The sequence below is a fragment of the Panthera uncia genome, chromosome A2 (assembly GCF_023721935.1).
Source record: "Panthera uncia isolate 11264 chromosome A2, Puncia_PCG_1.0, whole genome shotgun sequence".
Taxonomy (NCBI): domain Eukaryota; kingdom Metazoa; phylum Chordata; class Mammalia; order Carnivora; family Felidae; genus Panthera; species Panthera uncia.
This window is the reverse complement of record NC_064816.1, coordinates 100,450,928-100,472,684: the sequence shown is the minus strand read 5'-3', so window position 1 is coordinate 100,472,684 and position 21,757 is coordinate 100,450,928. Positions and strand designations below refer to the sequence as shown.

Genomic DNA, 21,757 nt, shown 5'->3' with positions numbered 1-21,757 from the left:
GACCTGAGCTGAAGTCGGATACTTAACTGACTGAGCCACCCAGGTGCCTCAGCAATAAGACTTTTTTTTAAAAAAATTAATAAAGGTTCTTTGAAACTTACACTGCATGAACAATATTTTAAGTGATAAAATTATATAAGAGTAATGACTGAACCATTCTAAGAAATTTAAATTTCAATATTTGAGAATATGGGATGAGCAGTAAACACTGAATTAATGTAATACAGAGCTATATGAATTATATCTCACAGATTAAACTAGAATTCAGTACATTCTCCTGGGTCTGTCTGTCCTTTACTTCATTTATTGAATCACATTAATTCCAAATAATTCATGGGCAAAAATAGAATTGACTTACAGTTTTGGGAGCTTAGCTCTTATCTCTGATTAACATTAATATATACTCTACTTACCACAAAAAAAAAAAAAAAAAAAAAACCTGTGATGAAAATCACCAAAGGAATAGAATCATATACACAACAAATATATATAGGCTTAAAATATCTTAATTTCTCTGTGAGCATCTATATGTGAACCATGTGATATATGTATAAATATTTATATTCACAAAGGCATCTATAAAATTGAGGTTATTTTTCAATAACTCTATCTCAGTATAGATTTAGTTAGCTTAATAAATCTGAAGACCATGTTGCTTTAAGCAATACTTTCTCAAGCCTGTATTCATCACATTTCTCTTTTAACAGCCCAAGAACATTATTATTCCTGATTATTCTGTTTGATTCATTCAAAATACATCAAAAGCTAAAATAAAAAAAACAAACAAACAAACAGGTATTAGAAACACAATGTTTCATACTGTTTTCTTGATAAAACCTGTCCCTTCTAAAGGGTTCAACCTTATATATAAAATATACTTCTTCAGGCCCTACTAGTCCTCATAATTGCATAGTTAAGGAAGACTTTGCAAAAAAAGTAGACTTCCCTTTGTAATAACCATAATTTTCTTTTTTTTTAATATATGAAGTTTATTGTCAAATTGGTTTCCATAGTAGTAACCATAATTTTCAAAACAATATCTTAACACTAAATTCTAAAGTTACTTTTAGTCAATTGAAAGAAAAAAATGGAGTCTTTTCAGTTAATTATATACACAATTGCTAATTTAAATGATAGTCTGAAAGATTCCACACCTGAAGAAATTGCTTATGTTAATTTGCAGTTACAGGAATTTTTGTACATACTGTAGCCTTGTATTAGTCAAGGTTCTCTAGAGAAACAGACCAATAAGATATATGTATAGATATATGAGGAGATTTATTATAGGAAATGGCTCCCACAATTATGGGAATGAGGTCACTGGTATAATTCCTCATTTCCCAGAACCAGTAACTCTGATGTCCAAGAGCAGGGGAAGATGCATTCCACAGCTGAGAAAGAAAGTGATTTCACCGTTGTCCACCTTTTTGTTCTATTGGGCTTTCAATGGTTTGAATAATGCTCCACCCACATCAGTTAGGGCTGTCTTCTTCACTGGGTCTACTGATTCAAATGCTAATCTCTTCCACAAACATCCTCACAGATACACCTAGAAACAATGTTTTTTCAGCTCTGTGGGCATCCCTTTCTCCAGACAAGTTGACACATAAAATTAAGTCTTATGCCTGTGAGGATATTAAATTTTTTTTTTCATTTTATGTGAAATATGTATCATTGATGTCAAGTTTTTTTTTTTTTTTTTTTTTTTTTTTTTTATGTTCAAAGAAGTGAAGCATTTATTTCTGTATTTTCTGTCATTAACATGCCTGGTACTTTCACTGTTGGAAAGCAATAAAAGTAATTATTTTTGGCTTTGGCTGATGTTACGATACATAGTAGCAATGGTTCTGATAAACTTCAGTGAGAATGTTCATTGTGCTCCATACTAAGCAAATTAGGAGTACCCCAATCATTTATTTTCACTGAAGTGGGTGGCGTCCGGGAGGAGTGAGAGGGGGGAGGAGAGAGAGGTGAGCACTCTTAGGAGGAAAAAGAAAAATTAAAATCTATGAGTAATTTTCAGAACTGAAAAACTATTTTAGAAAGAAGAGTTACTATAATGGCCTTCAGGTAGCATTTATGATCATGTGTGTTTGTGCTTGCAGAAAGTTGAGGAATGTACAATGCCTACAGTTAGCCTTAGAGTTTAAACTCCAAGCAGATATATTTACGTTTATTTAAAAGTTAGGATAATATAGCTTACAATATCTTAATTTCTCTATGAGCTTCTAAATGTAACCCATGTGATTGGAATTTGATAGTTCTTCACATAAAGAGAATAAGAATTGTCTAAGACCTCCCTTATTTCAGTCCTTTATGAAAGGGTTGGCATTCCAAATTATCAGACATAAGCAGCAACTAGCTTTTATTAAAGGGAATGTCTAAGACATTTACTTCTTAAAATTTATAACACAAAAGCAACTACAGCTATATGTTATATACTGCTAAACTTGATTTTCTTCTGTTGTCCATATAGCTTCAAATATGTTTCTTTCTTAGTCATTTTTAACCAGAAGTATGGACACATCTTGACATTAACTGTCAAATGTGTCCTATACAAAATAGCCAAACTCCAGGCATCAAAACAGAAGAGAAGCAAGGGTAAGCAAAAAATATATAGGGTTCATTGGTCAACTTATGAACAGACATGGTCAATTATAAATTAGTTGTCTTAAGAGTTCTGTGTTTTGGATCACATAGGTAGATAATATATACTGTAAAAGTTCTGAGAAGTATCTGGTGAGTCCTCTAGCTGGAGGGGGAGGGAGACACCACATTGGTTTCATGAGCTCTTTATTGTATCTACCGGTTAGCTCTCTGTGGACCAAAATGGAAAGGAGACTCATCCAGCAGAAGCCATGCGGTGGAGACTTTTTCCATATATATATTATTGTCATTGGCCCTCTCCCGCTTTCCTGAGTCCTCTAAACCAGATGCCACTTAATTAGAATCTAAATATACAATTTAAGAGATACAGTTAACCTTAAGGATTATTTTACTGATGAGGAAAGTTAGTCTTGACATTATTAACCACATGGCTAATAAGTGGTAAAGCTGGAGATCAACCAGTCTCCAAGGCGTCTAGTCCAGTTTCCGTGGATCACACTATACTGCTTTTTCCCCCCACTCCTTCTCCTTTTTTTCTAGGATGTAGCTAAGAAGCAGTGGAATAATGTCTTGGTGGCACTTGTCCTTCTCCATACACACACATAGAAAAATCATTTTGTTGACCATAATAATTTGTTTAATTCTTAAGTGATCTCTGTATTTTTCTCCAAACAGCCGCAAAACCAGTGGACTTGAAATCATGCACTGGCCCTGTTCCTAATACTACACAGCTGTGTCACATTCCCTGTCCTATTGAATGTGAGGTGTCACCTTGGTCAGCTTGGGGACCTTGTACTTATGAAAACTGTAATGACCAGCAAGGCAAAAAAGGTATGTCCTATTAACATGACATGCTTAAAACTCCTATCAGTTGAGTCAAGTGTGAATTATTTTAAAATGCTCCTCTGTGTTACTTGCGATTATTCATTTGTGATATTTTCCAGAATGGCTAAAGAGTATTGATTGCAAAAGATGAATAAACCTACTCTGATGTTGGTACCAGAACATTAAAACTGAAGTTAATTATCTAAATCTTTGTCCACTTATCTGTAAGAGGGATGTAATATCTGCTACCCATGTTTTCTTTAAAGAATCGATGGGATAATAAACATAAAGCACTTACTTCAATGCCTGATCCATAGCTAGTTCTCAATAGACATAACTCCTTATTACTTTGAAGGTAAAGAAAAAAAACTCTATTGCTTTTATGAGGCAAATCACGTATTTATGAGGATTAGAATAAATGCAGTGGTTTCTTATATGGTGGACACGATGGGGTAATTTTCACATGATCTAGTAATGGAAAACATTTTCTTATTTCCTTTCAAAGACAGTCTTCCAGTGATTCTAATATGTTCACATAGTAATAAACAGACTTATTAATTTTGCTAGTGATTTTAATATGTTTACATGGCAATAAACAGACATTAATTTTGTTATGCACTGTCCAGAAGGACTACAGTTAGGTACTGTTAAAGCACAGGGCACAACTCTGAAGACTTCTCCTTAGAGCCCAGTTGCTTTATATCACTAGTTCATATTTCCAGAGCATCTAAAATCAACTAAGGCTCAAAGAGACAATTTATCTGGAACCATCCAACTTCTCAGAGGTATCTTTTTAGATTTAATTACACAATAGTGTTGAAGAATTCAAAGGAATAGCACGTTAGTCATGAATACTTCCAAATAGCTTGAGATTTCATTGTTTCTTTGAATATTTTATAACTATAGACTTTCCAAAAAAACCAAATTCATTCTGTGTATGTGTATGTATGTTTTCTCTATCTGTGTGTCTGTCTGTCTCTCTCTGCTTCTGCCTCTCTACCTCTCTCCTGTCCTATGAAGGAGATGACAGTTATATGGCTTTACTTGCTTTCCCTCTTTGGCCCTTCTGTTAATTTATTTATTCATTTAATAAATGATTAAAGAGCTCACATTAAGCTAGAGTTTGAGGATGCACTAGTGATTAAAGCAGATCTGACTTCTACCTTCTACCCTCATCCAGCTTTCACTCAAGTTTTCGTTCAGCCTTCTGAAATATTCAACCATGACAGAAACAATAAATATCTTCCTTCCCCAACAATTCAGGTTTCAAACTGAGGAAGCGGCGGATTACCAATGAGCCCACTGGAGGCTCTGGGGGCACTGGGAACTGCCCTCACTTACTGGAAGCCATTCCCTGTGAAGAGCCATCCTGCTATGAATGGAAAGCAGTGAGGCTCGGAGACTGTGAACCAGACAATGGAAAGGAATGTGGCCCAGGCACTCAGGTTCAGGAGGTTGTGTGCATCAACAGTGACGGTGAGTCAGGCAGGTGTATCTACCCTGCTTTTACAAATGTCTCTTTAACCCTGGAGATTATGCCTTACTTTATGTTAAAATCTCACACCCCTTTATTATAATGGGCTCTATTTACAAACACAGAAATAGCTGTTTCTTCCTCATTTCTTCCCCTCCCTCCCATCTTCCCTTCTCTCTCTCCCTTCTCCTCTTTGTTTCCTTCCAACCTTCTTCCTTACTTCCTTCCTTCTTTTCCTTTCCTTCCCTTGTCCTTTCCTTCTCCCCTTTTTCTCAGTCTCTCACTTAATCTCTCTCTCTCTCCCTCCCTCCCTCCCTCTCTGTCTGTCTCTCCCTCTCTCTCTCTGTCTCTCTAATGGTGGCAATGAGGAGGTTCTTTGAACAATCACGGTATTTTTTAAATTTGGAAGCCAGTAACAGAATAAGAATTATATCATCATCAAGGCAATAAAGTATTAAATTGCCATTTAAGAACAGGAGCACCTGGGTGGCTCTGTTGGTTAAGCGTCTGACTTTGGCTCAGGTCATGATCTCAGGGTTTGTGAATTCCAGCCCAGGCCAGGCTGTGTGCTGATAGCTCAGAGCCTGGAGCCTGCTTAGGATCTGTGGCTCCCTCTTCCTTTCTATCCCTCCCCTGCTCGTGCTCGCTTGCTTGTGTGCTCCTGCTTGCTCGCTCATGCTCTCTCTCTCTCTCTCTCTCTCTCTCTCTCTCTCAAAAATAAATAAACATTAAAAAAAAATTTTTAAAGCATGGAAAGGTAACTTTTCTAAGTGGTATTTTTTTATTCGCCATAGATATGTGCATAAAGGATTATAAGAATTGGTTGACTTGAATCGAGAAGCTTTTATTTCCTGCCTTGATGTTGAATCTTAGGGGAATAATTTAATTTCCAGACTCCCGAACCACATGGCCTTTTGCAACCTAGATTTCCAGAATCAACCCCTGGTTTCTGGGGACCTCACCTCTAGGAATGTCATAGAGCGACTGGGATGGTGATTTTCCACAAGTTTCCTTTCTCAAAGTACAGGAATTACTGTAGACATTCATACCTGATTTTTTGTTTGATAAAATATCCTGTTTTGTTGTTATCCTAATACAAGATTTTTACATTCTCTCCATGAACACTGCTACTGTTCTGGGGAGACCCCCTTAATCTTCAGTAATCTCTGAGTCACACTGAGGAAACCTAGAACTCCTTGCGCCATAGTTTAAAACCTTTGACTAAAATCGTCTGTAAGGGTCCCTCCAACTCTCGAGTGCTGTGACTCTGCACATCAGAGCAGCATGAGCACCAAGCCCCAGGGCCCCATGATCTGACAGTTTATGCTGTTTACAGCACATGCGGAAACATTCTGGTACCCCCTCAGGGGCAGTGGAACATCTGGTAAGCATCATAATTCCTTCCATCCTATTTTCTTCCAGCAAGCAGAATTGTTTCCTCCTGTGACTCAGTCACTGTTCAGTAGAGAAAGATACTCTCTGGGGTAAGACACTGACAGACACTGCTAGTACTGAGAAATTAGCCTTTCGACTTTGAAACGCATAGTGTTGTCTTTGTCCAGGGTCCAGCATTTTCATGTGGGACAGCCTTAGGTAAAATTCAAACCAGCACTTGAGGTTGAAGGCAGAGGAAGGGGATTATTGCTGTAGAAATTTTATGATGCATCTTATGCATTCTGCTTTTTTCTAGATTTTCTGCCTTTCATAGATATAATTACCTATGATACATCCTCTCTTTAGCTTTTACCCAGTTCCACTCTAAAGGCAAAGAAAAGGAGATTGACATCTAATGGGGAGAAGAAGCAAAAGAAATGCGTTCTGTTGCACTTAACCACAACTTCAGATGTTTATTTGGATTAGATGGCAATCTGTATTATCTTCTTTCTGAGTTGCTGTAAAAACAGTACAGGTCATATTTATTTCAGTATCACTGGTAACTCCCTTACTGATACTGCTTATTTTTTTGCCTAAATTCAAATAATTTTTCTTATCCTCCTATACACCTTGGGAGGAACTGTGATCCCACACATTGTAAAAGGTGTATTTGAGTGAACAAAGATGACAAAAACATTAAAATAAAAAGTTAATTGTGCATGGCACTTCTGTCTAAATATTATCAAATGAAAAATCAGATCTCACTTAATGCATTGATCTTCCTGGATGTTTGTATGAATTCAGTATATTTTAAATATACTAGAAGAACTGGCTATTTTAAACATATCAGTGATTAATTTTAATTTTGTCAGGTAAAAAATATTTTGTAGCACAAGTAATAACCCCCTAAATTGTCTTATGGAACACTAAACAACAAGCAGAAGAATGAGTTATGTATGTCTAGTTATATTGAATAAAAGTAATGTACATTATAGCCCAAAAAGCACATTGGTAGCTCACAGTATACATATGCTGACTTCACTTTTCCTGTCTCCCCCCCAAAAAAATCAATTAAGAAAAAGAAACATACTATTGACATTCAATGTGTTATTACTGTCCTTTATCAGGACATCTGTTTCATCATTCAAGTTTACTTGCTGACATGAATTGGTCATGGTGCAACTCAGTATTTTAACTGGCTCAACTAGTACAAGAAAATTCTTTATTATTATAAGCCCTACAGGCTGCTCAAATTTATATATTGCTGAAACCTAATTGTGCTGATAGAATAGAGCAAAAGCTGGAGACTTGTAAATACTCCTCCACTATTATCATGTGGTCACCTGGTAAGTGTTTAGCAGCTGCACCAAATGTTGTTTTGTAATTAAATCGAACCCAGGGAATTAAAGTTGATTAGTTGTACAGACTCTACCTCTAGGCCTGGCTGCAGCTATAGATTTTGTTTTATAATTAAGTTAAAGCTCAACTAGGGAAATGAAGAATTAGAGCCTGTGAATGTTAGCAAATAATAAAAAGACCTTTTTTCTCCCACGTTCCTCACAAATTTCACAACTTTGTTAATGACCTCAAAGCATTGAAAGGCTCCATTTTTTTGCCCTGGAATATTCTTTGTCCAGGCTCCCAAAAGTCACTGGGGTTTGCTGCTGATTATTGTTCATCTTTCCAGTTGTCCTCCAAGGAGCAGAATTGGGGAGGGTTTTTCAGAGCACACAGGAGGAATTTTACATAGATTCTCTAACAGACAGAGGGCGTAAGCAGGAATGGGAGATGAAAGGGAACTCAGAAGACAGATTTTACAGAAAAAGATAAACACTTGATGTGTAATAGAAAAAAATTACCACTCATAATTTAAAGATCATCAGAAAAGCAATTTCCAATCTCTCAGCACAAATACAAGAACTATTCAAAAGGTCTGATGGTGAGATTTGGGGTTGGAAGGGAGAGAAATCCTAGAGTTTGTTGGGCCTTTAAGAAAAAGCAAAATCTGCCCTATTTAAGGTTTTGTGAAATTTGCATGTTTTATTTAAAGGTATAAATTTGGTGTGGCAAGAGTACTTTTGGTAGTCTTGGTTGGTACAACACCAGATTGGTTGGTTAGAGCTAGAAAAGAACAAGACTGTTAGGCTGAAAGGGGAAAAGAAGAAGATCCGTTGTCTTTTTTTTTTTTTTTTTTTTTTCACTTTTTTAAATTTTTTTTTAAATTTACCTCCAAGTTAACATATAGTGTAATAATGATTTCAGGAATAGAATTTAGTGGTTCGTCACTTACGTATAACACCCAGTGCTCATCCCAACAGGCATCCTCCTTAATGCCCCTTGCCCACTTAGCCCATCCCCCCACCCAAAACCCTTCCAGCAACCCTCACTTTGTTTTCTGTGTGTAAGAGTCTCTTATGTTTTGTCTCTCTCCCTGTTTTCATATTATTTTTACTTCCCTTCCCTTATGTTCATCTGTTGTTTCTTAAATTCCACATATGAGTGAAGTCATATGATATTTGTCTTTGACCAATTTATTTTGCTTAGCCTAAATACACTGTAGTTCCATCCACATTGTTGCAAACAGCAGGAGTTCATTCTTTGGATCACTGAGTAATACTCCATTATGTATACCACATCTTCTTTATCCATTCATCCATTGATGGACACTTGGGCTCTTTCCATACTTTGGCTATTATCAATAGCACTGCTTATAAACATTGGGGTACAAGTGTGCCTATGAAACAGCACTCCCATATTCTTAGGATAGACACTTAGTAGTGCAATTGCTGAGTCTTAGGGTAGTTCTATTTTTAATTTTTTGAGGAATCTCCATACCGTTTTCCACAGTGGCTGCACGAGTTCACATTCCCGCCACCAGTACAAAAGTTTGCCTCTTTCCCCACATCCTCACCAACATCTGTCATTCCCTGAGTTAATTTTAGCCATTCTCACAGGCGTGAGGTAGTATTTCATTGTGGTTTTGTTTTCTATTTCCCTGATGATGAGTGATGAGCAATTTTTTAATGTGTCTGTTAGCCATCTGGATGTCTTCTTCAGAAAATTGGCTATTCATGTCTTTTGCCCATTTCTTCACTGGATTATTTGTTTTTGGGTGTTGAGTTCAATAATTTCTGTATAGATGTTGGATACTAACCCTTTATCTGCTATGTCATTTACAAATATCTCCTCCCATTCTGTTGGTTGCCTTTTAGTTTTGGTGATTGTTTCCTTTGCCATACAGAAGCTTTTTATCTTGGTGAGCTCCCACTAGTTCATTTTTGCTTTTATTTCCCTTGCCTCCGGAAACTTGTCAAGTAGGAAGTTGCTCTGGCCAAGGTCAAAGAGGTTGTTGTCTGTTTTCCTCTCTAGGATTTTGATGACTTCTGTGTTATGTTTAGGTCTTTCATTCATTTTGAGTTTATTTTTGTATAAGGTGTAAGAAAGTGGTCCAGGTTCATTCTTCTGCATGTCTCTGTCCAGTTTTCCCAACACCATTTGCCAAAGAGACTTTTTTCCATTGGATATTCTTTCCTGCTTTGTCAAAGATTAGTTGCCCATACATTTTTGGGTCCATGTCTGGTTTCTCTGTTCTGTTCCATTGATCATTGTGTCTGTTCTTGTGCCAGTACCATACCGTCTTGATGATTACAGCCTGTAATACAGCCTGAAGTCTGGAACTGTGATTCCTCCAGCCTTGGTCTTCTTTTTCAGGATTACTTTGGCTATTTGGGGTCTTTTGTGGTGCCATACAAATTTTAGGATTGTTTGCTCTAGTTCTGTGAAGAATGCTGGTGTTATTTTGATACGGATTGCAGTGACTATGTAGATTGGTTTGGGTAATACAGACATTTTAACAATTTTGTTCTTCCAACCCATGAGCATGGAATATTTTTCCATTATTTTTGTATAAGAAGATCCATTGTCGTATTAATTACTTAAGGAGACTGTAAAGCCAATATTGTTTCCACATATCCCTCCCCTCTATTGAAAAAAAAAAAGTAGTGCCATCCATATTTCTTTACTATGTGCTCTATTTCAGATATCAGAATTTCAAAGCCACAGTTTGTATTTTGTTATTAGTATTGCTCTTTAAAGCAGTGAATCTCAACAGTTTCAAAATGCCTACAACTCCTATGCTACATTTCTTATTCTTCTCCGCATCATTAACAGTTAATATATAACTAGTGACATTGACATTTATGACTCACATTTATACTTGACTCAGATTTTCATGAAACCAAAAACCAATATTTTTGTGGAAGTAAATCAATAGAATTCATCATTACATAGCTCCTAAGGGTACAGTAGAAAAAGCAGTGACCAGCCAAGGCCCTAACAGTATATTATGCTATTCTTGAAGCAGTATGCCTCTGGCTCAACTTCTTCCTCTTCCATTGGGTAAAGCCTGTCAAAACGTAAATAAATGAAAATGTAATTATTATATAAATAACCTTTAATCACTCTACTTTATTTATTAAAACCAACTGAGTTTAAATGTCATTAACAACAAATGTTTTCCATACATCCAAAACTTGACTAGAACACACCATTGTATCATGCCATTATGGTTAAAACCTATTGGGTTATTAAGAACATCTGCCAACAAATGCCTCATATACAAATGGTAGTACTACATCAATTATATTAGATATTTACCAGTCTTTATAAGTGGATATAAGATATATGGACATATGTATGTATTCATTTTATTCAAATATTTTTTTTAGTTTACTCTTTGAAATTCCAGATCGATTTTTTCAGAGTGTTCTAGATCCCCCAGTACCAGAATCCCCTTAAGTATACTATAAAATCAGATTCCTAAGTCGTCTTCTCTACGACTCCAATCGTAGAGAAGTCTGAATTCATTCAGACTCCAATGAATTTCAGTCTGTGGAGGCAAATGCCAGAAAGCTGCATTTTTTTTATTTTATAGAGAGAGACCACACAAATGGGGTAGAGAGGTGAGGTCGAGGCGGGGGGCGGGGGGGGGGGGTGGGGGGAGAGGGAGAGACAGAAAGGGAGAGAAAGAGAAAGAATTTTAAGAAAGCTCCACACTCAATGAGCTTGAAATGGGGCTTCATCTCATGACCCTGGGATCATAACCTGAGCCAAAATCAAGAATCAGATGCTCAAGTGACTGAGCCACCTAGGTGCGTCCCTGCCCCTTATTTTTAGAAAGAAAGCTGCTTTTTTTATGAAGCTCCCTAGATCATTCTGATGTGCAGTGAAGTTTATGAACCAATGTAGTAAAATGAGAAAGGGATTGTTTTGGTGGAGCCTAACACCCAAATCTGTTACCCCAGCACAGCACCAAAGCAAACTGAATGGATTTGGATAATGCTAAAAAAAGACCTGTGATCAAGAATATGTTGAGATTAGTTTCAAAGAAAGCCTTTATAGTAAGTTTTTCTACATCTTTTGGAACACTTTTGCATATCATCAGAAATGCCAAAGGAACCTACTGTAAAAGATGGGAAACGATGATATTAATGTCCAGAGGGCTGGCTTGTCATGTGACTGCTTACTCTTTCCGAAATTTTTCTTTCTTCTGGAACGAAATATGCATCCAAATATGAGTAGAGGAAAGGGATACTTGCATACTATTTATTTCCTGAGTACTTTATGTCATACTTCTTTTTTCCAATGTATTCAGTAGTAAGACTAATGTAAGGGTTATCATTTCAGTATCTTGAGGTAAATGCAGGAATAAATATCTAGAAAACATTGAAAATTCTGACCTCTGGAAGGCAAGACTCGGTGTTGGGAGAGATGGTGTGAGGTACTGCTCTCTTTTATTTTAAACCGTGAAGTACAATCTGTGTCCAGTTTATAAATTGTATAAACATTGAATTAATTTGTCCAAATATATGTTTATTATGAATAAAAGTCTGGGGACACCTGGGTGGCTCAGTCGGTTGAGTGCTGACTCCAGATTTTGGCTCAGGTCATGATCCTAGAGACATGGGATCCATCCCCACATCGGGCTCCATACTCCATGTTGAGTGTGGAGTCTGCTTAAGATTCTCTCTGTCTCCCTCTGTCCCTTTTCCCTACTTGCACATGCATTCTCTCTCTAAAGTAAGAAAAGGGGGGCACCTGGGTGGGCTCATTTGGTTAGGTGTCCAACTCTTGATTTCAGTTCAGGTGATGATCTTACAGTTTGTGGGATTGAGCCCCCATCGGGCTTTGTGCTGACAGCATTGAGCCTATCTGGGACTCTCTGCCCCTCCCCTGCTCGCACACTGTCACATGCGCATGTGCACACACTGTCTCTTTCTCAAAATGAATAAACTTTTTTTTTTTAAAGAATAACAATCTGAAGAGCGACAGAGGTATGTAGGATGAGGAGTTAAAGGATGGGGAGCAGAGCAATCCAAGAATAGAGAGAAAAGTTATAAAGCTTATAGTTGAGACTAATATTTTGCCTAATTAAAAGTATTCATAAATCCTCCTCGGAGCATAAGCCAGGTCAAGGGATTTGATGCACACAGTTTATTAAGGATGTGCTCCCAGGAGAAACCAGTGAGAGGAGAGGGAATAAAGAAGCAAAATAGAGAAGAGGTAATGTGTCTTGGGTTCCCAAGACTGCTCCCACTAAAGGGACTCACAGAACTCAACACAGAGACATACCCACAGCTTTGATCTATTACAGTGACAGAATACAAAGCGAAAACTGTGAAGAGAATAGGCATATGGGGCAAAAGTCTGGAAGAAACCAGGCATAGGCTTCCAAGATTCCTCTCCCCATGGAGACAAACAGGATGTGCGTAATTTTTTCACCAGTGAGTTGTGTCAACATTTGTGAAGCACTGTGTTCAGGTAACCTCTTCTGAGCCTATGTAGGTATTCAGAGTTTACGTCAGGAGTCAGCCATATAGTCATCCTCTGGAGTCATCCATACTCCAAAAGGAAAGCACATGTTCAACCTAAGCCACATTGTGCAAATACTTTAAGTACAGGGATCAACACTTCTCATTTAGAAAATAATGGAGACCTCCAGAAATTGAAGTTCTGGGTCAACCTAGTGAATAAGGCCATCTTAGGATAACACTGTTGGGCCTGCTATGTTAACTCTTCTGCACAGGAAAACAGCAAAGCTAGAGACTCAGTTTGATTAGGGGAGATACTCTGGAGTTTAAACCCCAAAGGTTGTGGCTTTAGGGGGAAAAAGTGGGGCTTTTAAAAAATTTTTTTAACGTTTATTTACTTTTGAGACAGAGAGAGACAGAGCATGAACAGGGGAGGGGCAGAGAGAGAGAGGGAGACATAGAATCTGAAACAGGCTCCAGGCTCTGAGCTGTCAGCACAGAGCCCGACGCGGGGCTCGAACCCACGTACCATGAGATCATGACCTGAGCTGAAGTCGGATGCTTAACCGACCAAGCTACCCAGGCGCCCCAAAAGTGGGGCTTTTAATACTCACACCAGTCAACTGTTGTCTCACAACTGCTAGAGGATGGAGGAAGGTGGGTCCCAGAACCTTCTAGCTCTCTGTATGAGCCAGACAGCTCTAGTGCCCAAGATCATTCAACTGAAAGTCAGGAATGAGATATTAGCAGCAGAATTGTGAGAGATGGGAGCAAAGGTCCAGTAAAAGGGATCGCTGGAGTTCCAAGCTGTGCAACAATATTTTCGAGGAAGAGATTGAATTAAAGTGGGAAGGGTTGTACATGTTGTATGTACTAAAACCTAACACCTGGTAATTGTGTCTTTTACACTAGAGAAGGAAGGCCCAAAAGGATACAGGTTTTCCAGTTTAGGGAAATGATTTGATGGGACCTTTTTGATTGACAAATGGGCAGTACTCCTTACATTGCCTTAATGATAAGAGTTGAGTTCTGCAAAATAAAATAGCATTTTTAAGCTACCTGTGGCAGAATGGAAAGAGAGGCACAGAGTTTGGGGGTTATAAAAAAAAGGATGTGAGAAGGGTCTGGAAGAAATGAGAGTAAGGATCTCAAGGAAGAAAAAGCTTGAGGATGGCCACAGCTAACTAGAAATACCCTTTGGTATGAAATAGGTAATTCCATTTTATTGGTTTGTTCAGGACAGTACCATTTTCTTAAGGTCATTAATTTTTTTAGGTTTATTTTGAGAGAGAGAGAGCACACACGTGAGTGAGAACAACCGGGAAGGGGCAGAGAGAGAGAGAGAGAGAGAGAGAGAGAGAGAAAGAGAGAAAGAATCCCAAGCAGGCCCCACGCTGTCAGCGCAGACTCTGACACAGGGCTCAATCCCAGGAACCGTGAGATCATGATGTGAGCTGAAATCAAGAGTAGGATTCTTAACCGACTGAGCCACCCAGGCGCCGCTCTTGAGGTCATTATTAATGCCACCCCCTTTGTTCTAATAAGTGTCCTGCTTTGTAGAGCAAGTGGTATGATCACCCTAGGAATGACTGATAAATTTTGAGACAGAGGAGGCATAATTTGGAAGCAAAAGTTTTAAGAGAAGTATTAGCCCCGTGAAAATTCTAACAGAAAAATAATGAGAGGGAGGATTCACAGTCTCTTAAGAGGTTGTTGAATTTCCCAGTGAAATTCAAGTAATTCTACTTGAGTTTTAATGGAACTTCAGAAGGCTGAAAAATCTGAAAACAATCAAGCAGCAGACATTGAGATTGTTTCATATTTGAAAATGTTACAATACCTTTTTAAGAACTTGAAGAGGGTGTTCATACATATTTTTGGTTCTTTCTACCAGGAGAATAACTTTTGTGATATATTTTGTCATAATTATTTATCAATGATGGACAAGAACATCATAATAAACAAATGGGAGGAGTTATGAAAACTTAAGTTAAAATTTGTATAAATTTAGAATGGAAGCTAACCTAAATAAGATTGACTTCTAAAATTTTGGCCAAAACTCTGAGTTCAGGTCACTTCAAACGTCTGTAGTGCTAGATAAGAACACAGTTGCAAAAGCATGATCACTCTGTAGAACTGGCATCTACTTTTTAACACAAATTATACAGCCATTACATGGAAAAGCTGATCTTTTAAATGCAAAAATATGTCCTATAACTGAATTGTTTTTCTATAATTTAAGCAATAAGTCATCTAAGAAGTTGCTTTCCTGGAGAATGCTATGCCATTTAATGTTTTTGAAATATAATTAGGTTGGATGTTATGCTTAAATCTAAGGTCTGTCACTTTACAATTAGGATCATCTAATACTGTTGATAGGAGTTTTTTCCTATAATTGCATTGAGATTCTCTAATTTGTTGTAAAGGAGAAAGTTGCTATAGCTTTTTAGAAAATTTAAGGCAAGAGACTATTCTTTACTGTTGGTTTGTAGTAATCACAATTTTATTTTGGCCTTAAAAAATCTAGCATAAGATAACCTGATCTGTGGTGTTTTGTGTGTGTGTGTGTGTGTATTTTGATATATTGTTAGTAAAAATTATTTTTTGTTTGTAAGGAAACCATCTGGATTGAGCCAGTGTTCTTTTGCATAGAAATTTCTTGGCGAAGAGTAGGGTTTTATAAAGAATTTTCTTTTTCAAAGGGAGAATTAGCACAAGACTCTGATGAAATTTAAATAAGCCTAGTTTACTTACCACTTCATGAGATGTGATATAAATGTCCCACTGAGTGTTAGCTATTACCTCTAATGGCAAATATAAGAAAAAAAGAAAAGACAACAGCCCTTTCACTTTATCATAGGTAGCCAGGTGCCTTAAAAACCTCACGGCAGTCACCTTGTTCAAAGGTGGGTCAATAAAAGCCACTATGGATGGAAAGGACATCTTTCAGTCAAATTAGACAGGAGTTGAATTATTAAACCCAACAGATACCTCTCTTCCCTTCCATTATCCCTTGTTTGCTTCTTCAACTCTGCTTTTATCTCCTCTGTCAGACTTTATTGTCATGTGACTTCATTGATTTCACTTTCCTCTGGTTCCCTTCCTACTTCTCAGGCTGTGGATCATTTAACTATTACTGGCTAACAATCACCTCAAAACTTACTGGCTGAAAATAAAACCAATTAGGATTTCTCGTGATTCTGGGAAGTTCCAGTTCAGGTTTCACCTGGGCTCATTTATGGAGGTGTAGCTATGACTGGAAGGTCCAAGATGGCCTCCCTCACATATTTTACAGTTGGTGCTGTGTACTAAGGTACACTCGTGCTTCTCCACATGGGCTCTCATCCTCCAATAAGCTAGACCAGCTTTCTTACGTGGTGGTTTTATGGCACTGCTCTGAGAAGACAAAAACAAGCTGGCAGGCCTCTTGAACTGCACATTGTCACTTCTGCCACATTCTCTTGGTCAAAGCTAGTTGCAATGACAACTCAGATTTAATGGGTAGGGTAATAGACTCTTCTCCCAGTAAGAGACATTACACAGAATTATGGCCAAAATATTAATTTACAGTAGTCTACCCTGTGGGTCACAATTGTTTTCAATCCCTCCACGTGCAAAGTACACCCCCTCCTAACCCAGGAATACCAAAATTTTCCTGCAGTTATATTATTCACTCTCTCATGATCTGCGTCTGACTGACAAATAGATGAATTTTGTCAGATACAGCAGTTGGGTGTGGCTATTCTTTATTTTGATTGATTGATTGATTGATTGATTGATTGTATATACTTACTTTGAGCTTTTATGTTCAGAGGAGCTGGGGTTTTTCTCTCTCACCGGAAACTTGTCGTAAATTCTCTTCTGTGCACCTCAAAATAATTCATTATTGCCCTTTAATCATAGATTTTTTAAGAAGGAAAAAAGAAAATAAATTATACAATGTAATGTATGTATATATAACAGTCTTATATATATAAGTCATGTATAGTATTGTTTGATGAACTCAGAATTCTAGAACTTGCCATCTTAAACAGAATTGTAGTTTGTATTTTCCACATAGTACCATACTACACATACACTAAAATACATTATTATTTTGGATAATAGTATTAGAGTATTTTTTAAATGTTTTTGGTAAAGGTTTAGGTTTGTCCCTAACTTGTATATTTCCAATCCTTTCTGTTTTCTAAAAAAGTATTTTATTGTGATGCTTAAGTTTTCTTCTGACTAGTTAAATCCTGTATCCAGGAACCTTGCCTTTGAGTTTACAAACTTCTTTTGATTATTGTGGGGTTTTTGTTTGTTTGTTTGTTTTTCATTTCTTTTTTTTTTTAATTTTTTAAATGTTTATTTATTATTGAGAGACAGAGAGACACAAAGAGTGAGCAGGGGAGGGGTAGACACAGAGAGAGGGGGAGACACAGAATCTGAAATAGGCTCCAAGCTCTCAGCTGTCACCACAGAGCCCGACGCAGGGCTTGAACTCACAAACTCATGACAGCTCATGACCTGAGCTGAAGTCGGTCACCCAACCAACTGAGCCACCGAGGCGCCCCTTGTTTCTTTCATTTCTTTTTCTTTCTTTTTTTTTTTTTGAAAATAATATTATCCTACAGAATCTTTCAGTTTAGCTGAACGTCTGCAGAATGTTTTAAGGTGTCAAAACATAGAAAATAGGACCTTCATGTTGAAAGATATTTTAATTTCTGGGCACAATGCAAATTTGAATCATTCGGGTAATTTATTTTCAAAAAATAGGGCCCTTTTTCCCTTCACCAAAAGTATACATGTTTTTTTAAAACTAAAAAAAATGTAGTTTTAAAATCTGCCTCCTGCCCATATACATCACAGAGCCCAGGGGCCTTTCTTTCATTTTGAACTGTTTCAGTTTCTCTAAGACCAAGTTGGCAGTGTTTTTTAGCAATACAACACGTAATGTTTGCGTTTCTTATGGATCTCATTAGAGATCACTCTGTACCCCAAAAGCAATATCCATAATTTATATAATTTGTTTTTGAGAAAAGCCTGTCTTTACTTTGGACCATGTATGAAGCTGCTTTGGAAAATGCCTTTAAGATTATTAGAAGCCCTTTTATCTAACTGAGAGAATCTTCTAGGAATCACTTAACTATTTCTGAGGTATTATCAAAGAATTTTTAGCTACATCCTTAAATTGATTTTTACCTTAGGCCATTTATTACTCTGAAAATCTTCTGCCAGAGAACGAAGGGTGAGAAACCATTCTATTTTCCATTTCAACACATCAAGGCATTATCTAAATTCTACTTGCACACTCTTACTCCCTCTTTCGTTTATTTCTGTCCCTATAGCATCTCATCCTCAAGAGGAAAAATTGAATTGACATTTTTAACATTTTTCCTGAAAATATCCTTATCTGTATCCACAGGTTCTTTAGATACATTTTCTATTTTGTAAGTTTTCATAAGTAACTGTTTTCCCAACTTTTCCATCAATATGTAATATGAGATTCTTTCTCCAGCCTCCATTAAATGTCATCTCACCTCCTTTCATCTTTTACCCACCACAAGTCTCACAGTCATCCCTCCATGTTTTAGGTTTTTGTTCAAGTGACACCCCATTTCTAGGTACTAAGTTCTATGCCAGATATGTATGCTGCGTAACAAACCACTCTAAACTTAATGATTAAAAGTTTTTTTTTTCTCAATTCTGTTGGTTGGTTGGGCAGTTTTGAGATCACTGATGCAGCTTCATTCAGCCAGAGAGCAGGCGTGACTGGGATGTCCTTGTTGGCCTCATTAATTTCAATGAAGTTACCATGTTTTTCCTCCATGTATCCGTTCATAGTCCAGTAGACTACACTGGCTTATTTTCAAGGTCATTTTAGGACATTGTTCCAAAAAGGCAAAACAGATGAATGATCTCTTCATGTCTGGGTTCTGGAACAATCAAAAGGTCACTTAGACCACATTCTTAGGTCACAGCAAGTTGCAAGGCCAGCCAGATTCAAGGGATAGTAGAATCAGTTATACCTTTTGATGGGAGGTACTCATCAGAATTTGTAGATGTATTTAATCTACACAGGCTACTTATTCTGTTTCCTATATGCTATATAGATTTTTTTCTTTGCTTCTTAAGTGTTAACATTCCCTTTCAACCTTCTGCTATAGAACTACACCTGGAAACCTCAACTGCATCCTGCTGACATTTCAAAATCACCATGTAACAAAGCCAGACTCATCATCTTTCCTCCAAAGTTAGTGTTTCCAGTGTTTCTCACCTCATTCATAGCCCCACAGTTTGTTCAGTCCTGTTAGAGTGACATTTGTGAAGAGACATAAAAGAAGTGGAAAAGTAAGTCCTTTGAGAATCTGGGAATATAATATTCTTTCCAGAAGGAACACCAAATGCAAGATCCTGAGGTAGGAACTGCCTTTGAATCTGGGGAACAACAGGGCAGCCAGTGTGGTTGGAAAAGAGTGAATCACGGGAAGAATAATCTGGATGAGGTCAGAGAGTTTATGAAGAAGTGAGGCCATCTAGGGTCTTTGTCTTTTACTCTAAGATGAGAATCCATTGAAGGGTTTGAGCTGACAAGTGACCATAAGTTACTTGTTTTTAAAGAGATAACTCATGTTGTTTTGCATAAGATTTTCCTTATTCTGGAATTGTAGGTCTACCACCATAAATCCTGTCTTTATTTTGTCATTTGGCTGCTTAAAATCTTTTGTTGACTTTCTGTTTGTTGCTTTTCTACATAAAGTTCAAAGTCATTTGGGAGTCACGGAATGTCTCCCCAATTTCATCCAGCCCTTTTAGCAATTGCCTTTTCTTTCCTTCTGTTTATTATACCATTATACATTTTACAGAATTTGGTTATTTACACTTTACTGTTGCCTACTATCCTCTGTATACTTTACTATGGGGCAAGGATCATGCCTAATTTCGCTTTGTATACCTATTTCTTAGTGCTGTGTTTCACATAACAGATTGTCAGTAAGTCTCTGATTCATGGCAGATTTCTTGCTTTCTTTTATCCCTAAATGTCACATCTTTTCAGAAAATGACTCTCAGTTTCTCCTTAAGTAAATTTTTGTTATTTCTCTCACTGCAAATTCAAACTTTGCCTACCAGATGTCAGACAAAGTATGACACCAAATTGCACACTCTGTTACCATCTCAATATGGCTTCAAATTCTATTACGCTGAAGTCCCAGAACACCAGAGCAAAACAGCTACTGCATTTGCATAAAAAGAAAAAAATAAATAGAATGTTCATAAAATCCTATAATCTGGAGGATTCTTCTCACAGTATTTTATCATTAGACTGTTATTTGTTGAGATTCAATTTTCTGGAGCCCAGTCATTGAAACAGGGAGTATAGGTTCAGATGCTAACTTTGCCATTCTTTTTGGCAAGTTACTTAAATCCCCTGTGACTAAGTTTCCTCATCTGTGAAATACAAATAGTACAATTACCTACTCATAATATTGTTGAGTAAACATGAGTTAATAGATGTTAAGCAGTAAGAGTAAACATGAGTTAATAGATGTTAAGCAGTAAGAACTGTGCCTGACACATGATAAAAACTGTTTTAAGTATTTGCTGTTATGATCATTCATCTCAGATGACTTCAATAGTGAAAAAGTTAACTAAGCACAAAGATTGTTCTTTTTTCTTTGTTTGGCCAAGGATAGGAATTTTATTACTTACCTATACCGATTAAATGATTTACAGTCTATTTTCATAATATCCTCACTAAATAAGTATACTTATTTTCACAGCATATGTTTGTATGTATCTATACTGCCTTAAAGGAATATGTGCCTATTTATTCTTCTAGATATCAGAAAATAATAAGTATATAATAGTAAATTCCATAATAGAAAAACATATCACTGGTTTCACTTGTTAAATTCCATAATTGAAAATCTTTTACCTGTTTCTTAGATCAAGGAAATATATCTCTGAATTGATGTTTCTTTTTTCCACTTGACACATACTATTGATTCAAACTTGTATTGAGCTAGTAATGTCTTGTGACGAGAGCTAAGATTATTCCAGTTTGATGAAAGTTTGAAAATTCATTCTTGTGACAATTTACTATTAATTTTAAAGTAGATTATAAGTGTGCATTTTTATTAGTATGGTGTAAGAATTGCACTAAATATGTCATGCAAAGAAAATTATAGTCTTTCTTTCCTTAGCAAGATAACAAGTTACTGACTATAGTCAGAAATTGGACTTACATAAAATCGGACAATATTTTCATGGAATGGCAATTAAATATAATGAGAAAAGAAATTTGTAGTCATCTTTGAACTTCAAAACCACTGATACTTATCACTGCATTACATGGGAGCTGGAGAAAATATATCTTCCCCCCACCCCCAAATCGCCAAAACGCCACACTAGGAAGTAAAAGAGGAGATGCCGCTTAGCTGTGATCCTCAATCTGATATTTATTATTTCAGGGGTACCTGTTGTTGAAACAGAGAATGAGCTATGAAAAGCCATAACATACAGTGCTTTTTCATAACTTTCAATTTCGCCAGTAGGCTGGAGGGGATAAAGAAGTTTTAAGCAAGTCAGTAAAATATTTAAATCTTTGATCTTATATCTTAAAATTTTACAACTTTGATTGAAAGAAATTGCTAAATTGGTATAAAATCTTAAAACATATTAATCA

The 21,757-nt window shown here is 36.8% G+C and overlaps 1 protein-coding gene across 1 annotated transcript in view; it reads left to right on the top strand.

Moving 5' to 3' along the window:
- Window positions 1-21,757, top strand: part of THSD7A (thrombospondin type 1 domain containing 7A) — a 439,517-nt gene that overhangs the window by 261,237 nt on the left and 156,523 nt on the right. The window contains exons 5-6 of the mRNA XM_049641551.1: window positions 3,283-3,438; window positions 4,696-4,908. Of these exons, the coding sequence (XP_049497508.1) occupies window positions 3,283-3,438; window positions 4,696-4,908 (369 nt within the window). The remainder of the gene's footprint in view (window positions 1-3,282; window positions 3,439-4,695; window positions 4,909-21,757) is intronic.